The sequence below is a fragment of the Aureococcus anophagefferens genome (genome assembly GCF_000186865.1).
Source record: "Aureococcus anophagefferens unplaced genomic scaffold AURANscaffold_6, whole genome shotgun sequence".
NCBI lineage: Eukaryota > Pelagophyceae > Pelagomonadales > Pelagomonadaceae > Aureococcus > Aureococcus anophagefferens.
The window spans coordinates 2,041,092-2,052,153 of NW_008705566.1; the positions used below are offsets into that span (position 1 = coordinate 2,041,092).

The 11,062-nt window shown below is 70.2% G+C and overlaps 3 protein-coding genes across 3 annotated transcripts in view; 2 read left to right on the plus strand and 1 right to left on the minus strand.

Annotated features, from left to right (window-relative positions):
* Positions 1–305: 305 nt before the first annotated feature.
* AURANDRAFT_3092 (hypothetical protein) lies at positions 306–1,433 on the plus strand (the record flags this gene model as incomplete). Its single annotated transcript, XM_009037117.1, has 2 exons — positions 306–713; positions 774–1,433. Coding segments are annotated over 2 exons (1,068 nt in total), but the record flags the coding sequence as incomplete, so codon positions are not given.
* A 348-nt stretch (positions 1,434–1,781) lies between these two features.
* FG (hypothetical protein) lies at positions 1,782–7,088 on the plus strand (the record flags this gene model as incomplete). Its single annotated transcript, XM_009037371.1, has 2 exons — positions 1,782–4,824; positions 5,019–7,088. The coding sequence occupies 2 exons, from the start codon at positions 1,936–1,938 to the stop codon at positions 6,981–6,983; spliced, it is 4,854 nt and encodes a 1,617-aa protein (XP_009035619.1).
* Positions 7,089–7,118: 30 nt separating this feature from the next.
* AURANDRAFT_63227 (hypothetical protein) overlaps positions 7,119–11,062 on the minus strand; it is a gene marked incomplete at both ends in the record, with an annotated part of 8,013 nt that continues 4,069 nt past the window's right edge. Inside the window, 2 exons of the mRNA XM_009037514.1 lie at positions 7,119–7,532; positions 7,990–9,498. Coding sequence (XP_009035762.1) covers positions 7,119–7,532; positions 7,990–9,498 — 1,923 coding nt within the window. The remainder of the gene's footprint in view (positions 7,533–7,989; positions 9,499–11,062) is intronic.

Below are 11,062 nucleotides of genomic sequence, written 5' to 3' on the forward strand. Positions count from 1 at the left end.
CGCCGGCTGCGGCGCGTCGCCGGCCGGGCGCTTGCGCGCCAGGTGCGCGTCCATGTCGCAGGCGCGCGGCGGCAAAGAGCAGGCAAGGAGCAGTCTTGCCACAGCCGGACGCCGAGAGCCGCGCGCCCGCCCTCGATTCGCTAAGCCACAGCGGCGCCCAGGTGCTTCGACGCGCGTCTCTGCTCGCGCTCGCCGCCCCGTCCGCTCCCGCGTCGCCGCCTCCGCGCCGCGCCGCCGCCAACCAAGAGAACACCCGGTGCGAAGGAACCGAACTCGCCGAATCAATCATGTCGAAGATGGCATTCGACTATTCGAAGTGGGACAACATCGAGATCAGCGACGACGAGGCGGACTGCCACCCGAACATCGACAAGGCGTCGTGGTTCCGCATGAAGCACCGGTCCCGCGTCGAGCGCGAGGACACGGAGGCCGCGGACCGGAAGTCGATGGAGGCGGAGAACCGCGCCGACGGCGAGCGCGAGTCCGAGATCCTGCGGATCCTCGCGGAGATCAAGGCCGGCGGCGAGGCGGCGGAGTACGAGGACGAGGAGGCGTTGAGCGGCGAGCTCGTCGAGGTGCGCACGCGCGTCAAGGAGCGCGTCGACAAGATCGACTTCATGGAGAAGAACAAGAAGTGGAACGTCGACAACATGGGCACGGTGACGCACAACAAGACCATCATCTCGGGCAAGGGCTCGGACCCGTCGGACCTCGTGGGCGGCATGGTGTCGGGCGCCAAGGGCGCGTCGGGCAAGATCGGGCCGACGTCCGAGCGCGACGCCGTCGAGTCGTACTCGAATTTCGTGGAGGAGCACGAGGCCGTGCTCGAGGACTACCTCGCGACGCGCGACATCGAGCAGTGCAAGGGCAAGATCCACGAGCACGGCGGCACGCTGCTCCACGAGCACGCGCAGTCCTACATCCTCCTCTCGTGCCTCGAGGACGAGATGAACGGCTACCACGACAAGATGGTGCTGTCCGCGCGGAACTCGCAGATCCTGAGCCACGTCACGGAGCTGGCGACGTCGCTCCAGCGCCACCCGCGCGACGTCGTGCTGCCCTTCTTCAAGCGCATCGCCGAGGAGCAGTACCGCAAGGGCTTCGAGGAGGCCGTCGCGGGCTTCGCGTCCCGCATCGAGAACCGGGCCGTGGAGAAGCGCAAGGAGATGGACGCCGCCAAGGCCGCCGAGGGCGGCGGCGACGACGACTACGAGGTGTTGTCCAAGGAGGAGCGCGTCGGCCCGGGCGGACTCGACCCCGTCGAGGTCTTCGAGACCCTCCCGCAGTCCATGCAGGAGGCCTTCGAGGCCAAGGACATGGCCATGCTCCAGGTCGCCCTCGAGGCCATGACGCCCGACGAGGCGAAGAAGCACATGGACGCCTGCGAGAAGAGCGGCCTCTGGGTCGCGAACAAGGCGCAGGCGGACGCCGAGGCCGCGGAGGCCTAGCGAGGTCGGCCCGGGTGCGGCGCGGCGCGGCGCGCCCAGCGCGTCGCGCAGCCTAATTGGGGGACTTCCTGGCGCGTTTCGTTTGAGTTGTGGGGAGGCCTTCACTTTCTCAGGCCGCCGCGGACTCGCGACGCTGGCAGCAAAGCCTGGTGCGTCCCCCGTGCGGAGGTGGGCCACCGCTATCCTGCCTGGGGGGGGCGTAAATACCAGTATGCAGGGATGCGGAGCGGTGATAGACGAGGCGGAGCTAAGGACGCCTCGAAGGGCTTTTTGCCCCGGCGATAATGTGCAACAGCGCCACCAGGCCGGCATAACCACCGCCGTCACGATCGCGCCCGAGCTTCGTCGCGGCAACAGAGCTTGAGCTGACGGCCACGCGCCGCCGTTCGTTCCGACGGTAACGCAGCGTGCCCTCGCGTGATACGTGCGGCTCACGCATAGCCGCTCGAGACCAAAAAAGAAGACGCACCGCGCGCGCGCGACGGCGATGGCTCCGTTCAACCACGCCGCCGCGCTGTTGGCCCTCGCCGCGTCGGCGGGCGCCCTCGTCGCGCCGCGCTTACACGTCGCCCGGCCGGGCAAGGCCTCCCAGCTCGCCGCGTGGAAGTACGACATGACGTCCGTCGAGCGCGCCCTCGACACGGAGCGCGACGCGTGCGGCGTCGGGTTCATCGCCGAGAGCAAGGGCGGGCCGAGCCGCCGCGTCATGGAGGCGGCGACGAACTGCCTCTGCGCCAACGAGCACCGCGGCGGGTGCTCCGCCGACGGCATCTCCGGCGACGGCTCGGGCATCATGACGCAGATCCCCTGGGAGGTCTACGAGGCGGACACGCCGCGCTTAAAGGAGCGGCGCGCGGCGCACCCCGGCGAGCGCATGGGCTGCATGACGCTCTTCGTGCCGCGGGACCCCGAGGCCGCGGCGCGCGCCAAGGAGGTCGTCCTCGAGGCCGCCGAGGCCACGGGGTTCGAAGTCGTCGCGTGGCGCGACACGCCGGTGGACGCGTCGGTCTGCGGCGTCGCCGCGGAGCTCGGCCGCCCGGACTTCGCGCACGTCTTCCTCCGCACGTCCGCGGACACGCCGACGCGCACGGAGCGCAACTTCGAGCGCGCGCTCTACCTCTACCGCCGCAGCCTCCGCGGCGCCTGGGACCGCGACGAGGAGCTCTACGTCGCGTCGTGCTCCTCCAAAACCACGATCTACAAGGGCATGGTCAACGCCGCCTCCCTCAAGCTCTTCTACCCGGACCTCCAGTCCGAGGACTACGTGTCCCAGTTCGCCATCTACCACCGGCGCTTCTCGACGAACACGATGCCCCGGTGGTCGCTCGCGCAGCCGTTCCGCTTGATCGCGCACAACGGCGAGATCAACACGGTCCGCGGCAACGTCAACTGGATGGTCTCCCGCGCCGAGGCCGCCGGCGGCGACCTCGGCGCCATCGCCGCGGGCTGCTCCTCCGAGGACCCGGACCGCGCGTGCGAGTACGTCGACCCCGAGAGCCTCGGCCCCGTCGTCGACGCGTCGAAATCCGACTCGGCGAATTTGGACGCGTCCCTCGAGCTCTACACGCGCGCGGGCCGCACGGTCGACGAGTCGCTGCTCATGATGATGCCGCCGGCCATCCCCGCGGAGAACGAGAAGGTCTTCTTCGACCTGCACGCGCCGCTCCAGGAGCCGTGGGACGGCCCCGCGTCGGTCTGCTTCTCCGACGGCAACGTCATCGGCGCGCGCCTGGACCGCAACGGCCTGCGCCCGGCGCGCATCACGCGCTACCGCGACGGCCTCGTGTGCCTCGGGTCCGAGAGTGGCTCGTACGCGCTCTTCCCCGGCATGCCGCCGGACAGCGAGATCCTCGAGCGGAAGCGTTTGGGCCCGGGCATGTCCTGCCTCATCGATTTGGTCGCCAACGACGGCGGCTACTACGACGACAAGGCCGTCAAGGCGCGCATCGCGTCGAACCCCAAGTGGCAGGAGGCGCTCGACCGCCAGCGCCGCTTCCGCCTCGACGACATGGACGCGCCCGCGTACGCGGTGCCCGGCGACCGGGACCTGCGCACGCAGGCGGCCTTTGGGTGGGGGTCCGAGGACGTGGACATGCAGGTCACGGCCATGGTGAAGACGGGCGGCGAGGCGACGCACTGCATGGGCGCGGACGCGCCCCTGGCGGCGATGTCGACGTTCGCGCACCCGGCGTACGACTACTTCAAGCAGCGCCACGCGCAGGTGACGAACCCGCCCATCGACCCCATCCGCGAGAAGCACGTCATGACGACGGAGACCTGGATGGGCGAGCGGCCCAACTGCGTCGACGTGGCGCTGGGCACGGACGACGGCTCGAATTTGCTGGTTCGCATGGACTCGCCCGTCGTCCACGCGGGCGAGGTCGACGTGCTCAAGACGGAGCTGCTCGCGGAGACGCTGGACACGACCTACGACCCGTCGCAGGAGACCTTGAAGGAGGCCGTGGCGAGAATTTCACAAGAAGCCATCGACGCCGTCGCCGGCGGCGCGCGCCTCGTGATCCTCAGCGACAAATCCTTCGGCGAGGGCCTCGACTCTTCCAAACGCCTCTACGTGCCGCCGCTGGTGATGACGGGCGCGACGCACCACGCCCTCATCGGCGCGGGTTTGCGGTTGAAGGGCTCGATCCTCGTGGAGACGGCGCAGGTCTGGTCGACGCACCACGTGGCGACCTTATGCGGCTACGGCGCGTCGGCCGTGCACCCCTACATGCTCTTCCGCGTGGCGGCCCAGCTCACGACGCCGCCCAAGGAGGGCAAGAAGCCCAAGATCGACGGCGTGACGCCCGCCGAGGGCGTCGCGAACGCGCGCGCGGCGCTCAAGACGGGCGTCTTGAAGATCATGTCGAAGATCGGCATCTCGGCGCTGTCGTCCTACCACGGCGCCCAGATCTTCGAGTGCGTCGGGTTGCATCCGGAGGTCGTGGACGTGGCCTTCAAGGGCACGGCGAGCCGGTTAGGTGGGTTGGATTTCGAGGAGATGGAGAAGGAGGTGAAGTCGATGGTGAACTCGGCGAGTTACGAGATCGACGACGACGACCTGCCGGTGTTCAAGCTCGCGAACTTCGGGTTCATCAACGCGTTGCAGAAGGGCCGCGGCGGCGAGGAGCACGCCAACTCGCCCAAGGTCGCCAAGCTGCTCCACGCGGCCGTCCGCGAGGACGACGCGGCCGAGCGGAAAATCAAGTACGACGCGTTCGCGGCCGCGCTCCGCGAGGACTCGCCCTTCGGGCTCCGCGACCTCATGACGCTCAAGTACGCCGCCGAGCCGTCGACGGCGGCCATCCCCCGCGAGTCCATCTTCACGCGCTTCGTCACGGGCGGCATGTCGCTCGGCGCGCTCCAGGGCAGGAAAAGAGTGATTCAACGTCGCTTCAACGTGAGTGTTCCGCGCGCGCGCGTTTCGGAAAAAGCATCCAGGTGTCGAGAGCGCTCCGAGAGATGATCGCTCGTCCAAAAAATAGCCGAAACGAGTGGAAAACGGCCGAGATAGGACCCTTTGAAGTTGGGAATTTCGCACTCTTTTCCTGCCCAGGCGCGCTCTCGCGCGAGACGCACGAGTCGCTCGCCATGGCCATGAACCGCCTCGGCGCCGCGTCCAACTCCGGCGAGGGCGGCGAGGACAGCGTCCGCAACGACAAGGTCGGCGACAACCGCGACACGACGTGGAAGCACCTCAAGGGCAAGTCGATCCGCGCCGACGACACGGCCGTGAGTCGCATCCGCCAGGTCGCGTCGGGCCGCTTCGGCGTCACGGCGTCCTACCTCGCCACGGCGTCCCAGATCGAGATCAAGGTCGCCCAGGGCGCCAAGCCCGGCGAGGGCGGCCAGCTCCCCGGCGGCAAGGTCGACGCGTACATCGCGTCCATCCGCGCGGCGACCGAGGGCGTCACGCTCATCTCGCCGCCGCCGCACCACGACATCTACTCCATCGAGGACCTGACGCAGCTCATCTTCGACCTCAAGGCCATCAACCCGACGGCGCGCATCTCCGTCAAGCTCGTGTCCATCATCGGCATCGGCACCGTCGCGTGCGGCGTCGCCAAGGCCGGCGCGGACGTCATCCAGGTCAGCGGCCACGACGGCGGCTCCGGCGCCGCGGCCATCTCGTCCATCAAGCACGCCGGCGGCCCCCTGGAGCTCGGGCTCGCCGAGGTGCACAACACGCTCGTCGAGAACGGCCTCCGCGACGGCGTCACGGTCCGGGCCGACGGCGGCGTCCGCACGGGTTTGGACGTCGTCAAGCTCGCGCTCCTCGGCGCCGAGGAGTTCGGCTTCGGCACCGTGGCCATGGTCGCCGCGGGCTGCGTCATGGCCCGCGTCTGCCACACGAACAACTGCCCCGTCGGCGTCGCGACGCAAAAGTCGAAGTTGAGGGAGCGCGTCCGCGGCGAGCCCGAGGACATCACGCGCTACTTCGAGTGCGTCGCCGACGAGACGGCGGACATCCTGCGGTCCCTGGGCCTCGACTCGCTCCTCGCGGCCATCGGCCGCGCGGATTTGTTGGAGTCGCTCGACGAGGCCGCGATGCACGCGTTGCTGCCGAAGACGAACCGCTTCGACGTGAAATCGACGGTGCTCAAGCCCATCGAGTTCGGCCCCCTGGGCGGCGAGGCCTTCGTGGCGCCGTACAAGCCGCCGCCGGCGCGGCCCCTCATCTACAGCTTCGGCCCGAACGCGGACGGCCACTTCGACGACCAGTACCTCGGCGAGGACGGCCCGTCGTCCGAGCCCTACGCGATCCTCAACACGGACCGCGCCATCGGCACGCGCCTCGCCGGCGACATCGCCCGGCGCCGGCGGGCCCTCGGGTCCGTGCAGCCCGTCGAGGTCAACTACCGGGGCTCCGCGGGCCAGTCGTTCGCGGCGTTCGCGGTCTCGGAGATGCGCGTCACGCTCGAGGGCGACGCGAACGACTACGTCGGCAAGGGCCTCAGCGGCGCCCACGTGTCCATCTTCCCGCCGAAGGAGGCCGTGGCCAACGGCGACTTCGTCGCCAAGGACTCGGTCATCATCGGCAACACGTGCCTCTACGGCGCGACGTCGGGCCGCTTCTTCGCGAACGGCCAGTCCGGCGACCGCTTCGGCGTGCGCAACTCGGGCGTCCAGGCCGTCATCGAGGGCGCCGGCGACCACTGCTGCGAGTACATGACCAACGGCATCGTCGTCGTCCTCGGCCCGACGGGCATCAACATCGGCTCGGGCATGACCGGCGGCGTCGCGTACCTCTACGCGCCCGACGGCGACGACGAGGTCGCCGCGCGGCTCAACAGCGGCAACGTCAAGGGCCGGAGGATCGTCGACGCCGCGTCCCCCGCGGCCCTCAGCCTCAGGGGCCTCATCGAGGACCACCTCGAGGCGACGGGCTCCAAGTGGGCCGAGGAGCTCCTCGAGGACTTCGACCACACGCAGTTCGTCCAGGTCGTGCCGCCGTCCGAGATCGACCAGCCCAAAAACGCCGTCCAGGAGCTCGCCGAGGAGGAGGCCCCCGTGCCCGACCCAGTCGCGTCCAGGTAGAGCAGCGCCCGCCCCGGCCGGGCCCCGCGGCGGCCGCGAGCGCCGCCGCGGCACCCGCCCGATCGCGCGCCCCTGCGCCGCGGCGTTGCACCTAAGTGAGTCTCTAACTTCGAGCCCCCGGCGGGGCGACGCGCCTCAGGACCCGTCGAAGCGCGGCCGCGCGTCGTTCGTCGTGTCGCGCGTCCCCTTGAGCCAGTCGGGCGTCTCGCGGTTCTTGATCTGCCGCGGCCGCGACCGGATCTCCGCCTGGACCGCGCGGATGCTGTCCATGTCCACGTCGCGCTCGACGTTGCGCACGACGGGCGGCGCGTTCTTCGCCTCCTCGATGCGCTGCTCCTTGCAGACGTCGACGAACTTGCCGTCGTCGCGCTTGTCGAAGCAGGAGAAGACGCCGCGCTTCGCGCGCTCCGGCAACGGCTGCGTGAAGGGCGCCGGGGCGTCGCTGACCGCGCCCTCGCCGAGCAAGCGGCCCTCCTCGCCCTCGGCGAAGGCCGCCAGCGGCAGCGCGACGACGGGCAGCAGGAAGGACGCGCGGCGGCTGCAGCGCTGCTGCGATTGCTGCGGCTGCTGCGGCGGCGCGGGGCTGAGGGACGCGCGGCGGCTGCAGAGCTGCGGCGTCTGCTGCAACTGCGCAGGGCTGAGCGCCAAGGCGTGCGCCGACGATGCGAGCACGAGCAGCAACGCGCTGCGAGAACGGGTCGATCCTGGCACAGCCATGCTCAAGGTCTTGCGCGGATCGAACGTCAAGGTTATGTTCAACGTCGATGGTGCCGCTCTCGGGCCGTCCCCGATCCAACCTGCCGGGCACCACCGCCCCCCCCTGGCGCAGTTCACTTGAATCGGTTCTTTAGAGGGGGGTCGAATGGGGGGGTCGTGGGGGCGCTTCTTGGTGGACTCGGCGCGCGGAGCCCGGACTTCCGCGCGAACGCGCGGCGCGGGCCGCGCGTCCGGGGCCTCAGTTCGAGGCCGTCGTCGGTCGGAAGTAGTACTCGCCGGGGGGCAGGACCTGGAAGCCCTCGAGGCCCGGCGGCGACGTCGGGCTGCCCACGGGGGGCGCGAGGGACGGCGTCATGGGCGCGGCGCCGTACGCGCCGTAGGGCGGCGTCGGCGCGAGCGGCGCGAGGCCCGGCGGCATCTGGGGGATGCCGTTGGGGTTCGCCGGCGGCGGCTGCGCGTAGGGGTTGACGGCCGGCGCCGTGTTCGCCCGCGGCGCGTAGGGGTTCTCGGCCGCGGGCGCGGCGCCCCAGGCCGACGGCGGCTGCGCGGAGTCCGGCGGCGGCGCGCCGCCCTCGCCCATGGCGTGGAGCATGGCCTCGTAGGACGGCGCGTCCTTCTTGTCGAGGGCCTTGGGGTCGAGGATGAGGTGGAGCTGGTCCGCGAACTTGTCGCTGCAGGCCATGACGGACGCCGTCGCCGCGGCGTTCTGCTGCGACATCTGGAGGAGCTGGACGGCCTCCTGCTGGAGCTTCTTGAGCTCCTCCGCGCGCTCCATGAGCGTCGCCGCGAGGTTGTCGCGCTGGCTCTCGAGGAGCGCCTCGCGGAGCTTGTGCTTGTCCGCGATGATCTTGAACGCGACGATGTGCCAGTACTTGAAGGCGTTGTGCTCCTTGATTCTCACGAGGCGCATCATGATCTTCGTGAGGAGCTGCTGGTTGTGCTTGAAGGTCACGGCCTGGAGCTTCCAGACGGACCAGCCCATCATCATGTAGTTGCCGCACATCTTGGACATGATCTTGATGAGCAGGTCCTTCTGGGCGCCCGTGGCCCGCGCCATGGCGGCGGCCGCGGCGTCCTCCTGGCGCTTCTCCGCGTCGACCTTGTAGTCCTTGGCCCGCTGCTCCAGGTCCGCGAGCTCCTTGATGAGCCGCTCCTTGAGCTCGAGCTTCGCGAAGAGGTTCCACTTCTGCGTGATCGTCTTCCAGGCGATGAAGCCCTTGTTGAGCTGGGCGTTGTAGAGCCGCTTGATGATCTTCTTCATCTTCTGCTGCTGCATCTTGTGGCCGAAGGCCTGCTTCGCCCACTGGTTCCAGCCGAGGCGCGCCAAACCCTGCGTGAGCTTCGTCATGATCTTCAGGATGAGCTTGCGCTGCGACTCGGACGCCGCCCCCAGGCTCATCTTCGCCGCCTCGTCGGCGCGGCGCTGGGCCTCGGCCTCGACGTCCTCCGTCTTCTTCTTCGTCGACTCGAGCTCGGACCGGAGTTCGCGGATCGTCTTCTCGATCTTCTGCTGGTGCATCTTCACGGTGACGTTGTACCACGTGCTCCAGGCGCAGTAGTACTGCATGTTCCCCAGACGCCCGACGATCTTCATGATGACCTTGCGCTTGTGGTCCTCGCGCAGCGCCGCGAGCTTGGCCTTGAGCCGGTCGCGCTCCATCGCGCTCTCCTCGGCGTCGCGGCACAGCTCCGCGATCCACTGGTCGTAGGCGGACCGCTGCTTGTTCAGGTGATTCTCCACCATGCTCACGGTCTTGCCGCGGATACTGTCGCCCGCCCGCTGGGGCTTGACGCTCCCCTTGGGCAGCAGGGACGTCGCCATGGTGGTGGTCCGCGCTTTTCAGAGGGTCACCGCCAAACGAGAGGCCCGGAGGCGGGGTCGCCCGAAGCCGCCGCGCACGAACGCCGCCCGACCGAGATACCGACCCGGACCCCGCGAGACGACAGGACCGCGCCGCGGCCCAACACACCGCTGCAGCAGAAGCGCTAACAATATGCTGCTCCTGGCGGATACGTCGAGTTGGTGCACTTAGGCTAGCTAGAGTTTGAGCCCCCTCGCGGACGAGGTGAGGGCCCGCGCGCCGAGCCGCCGCGCCCAAGCCGCTCGCCGCGGTCGCCGTCAGACTCGGTCGCACAACGACGACCGCCGCGTCGCCGCGTGACGCACTAGTTTCGCCACCTCGCGTCGCCGCGTGACCCGCCGCCGAGCCACACCGCCCAGGCCGGACTCACAGCTTCGCAAACTCGTTACGCAAATCATGGACAACTTGCACACCGTGGAGTGCGAGGGCGCGCTCTCCGTGGCGCTCTCGCCGGACGGGAAGCTCATCTGCCTCGCGCGCGTCGGCGCGAACGGCGCCGCCGTCGTGCAGACGAACAGCGCCTTCGTCTGCGAGGTCGACGGGACCCAGGGCTGCGCCGTGGAGTGCGTGTCCTGGGCCGGCGACGGCTACCGCGTCGCCGCGGCCGGCGCGGCGTCGGCGCCCGGCGGCCGCGCGAGCCAGCAGGGCTTCGTGTGCTCCTGCGACGCGGCGACGGGCACGCGGACCTTCGCGACGCACCGCGAGGCGCGCGTGCTGAGCCTCGCGTACAGCCCCGACGACAACGGGCGGCGCCTCGCGATCTCAAGAGTGGACGGCATCGTCGAGGTCATCGACGGCCACAACGGCGACAGCCTCCAGCGCGTGCGGCTCCGGGGCTTCGCGGACCTCTACAACCACCGCGCGCCCTTCGCGGGCGTGTCGCCGGACCGGCCCGTGCCGCCGCGGCCGCCGACGACGCCGACGGCGTGCGTCGGCGTCTGCTGGAACCACCTCGGCGACAAGCTCGTGGTGGCCCGCGCGTCCGTCGCGGCCGTCGTGGACCTCAACCTCGCGACGGCGAACCCGCTCTACCGCGAGTCGCCGACGCCGGCGCAGGCGCGGATCGAGGACGAGGCGCCCGACGACGCCCACGCCGTCGTCCGCGAGCTCCGCCTCGACTGCGGGTCCGAGGCCAAGTGCGTCGCGACGACCGTCGCGGCGGCGCTCGACCGCCACTACGTCGCCGTCTGCGGCGGCGCGCGCGTCGTCCTCGCGGAGATGTCGGAGCTCGGCACGGGCTCCGTCGTCTGCGACCGCCAGCTCGACGACGCGGCCCAGGGCGGCCAGTCGTGGCTCGCGGCGCTCGCCGTCGCGTTCTGCCACGCGCCGCCCGCGGGCGGCGCCGCCGGCGGCGCGCCCGCGGCGCCCCAGGTGCGCCTCGTCGTCGGCGGCGAGCTCGGCGCCGCGGCGGGCGCCGTCGCCATCTTCGACGCGGCGAGCGGCGCGCCGCTGTCCGTGCACCGCGCGCGCGCCGCGGTCCTGAGCCTCAGCGTGTCGTCC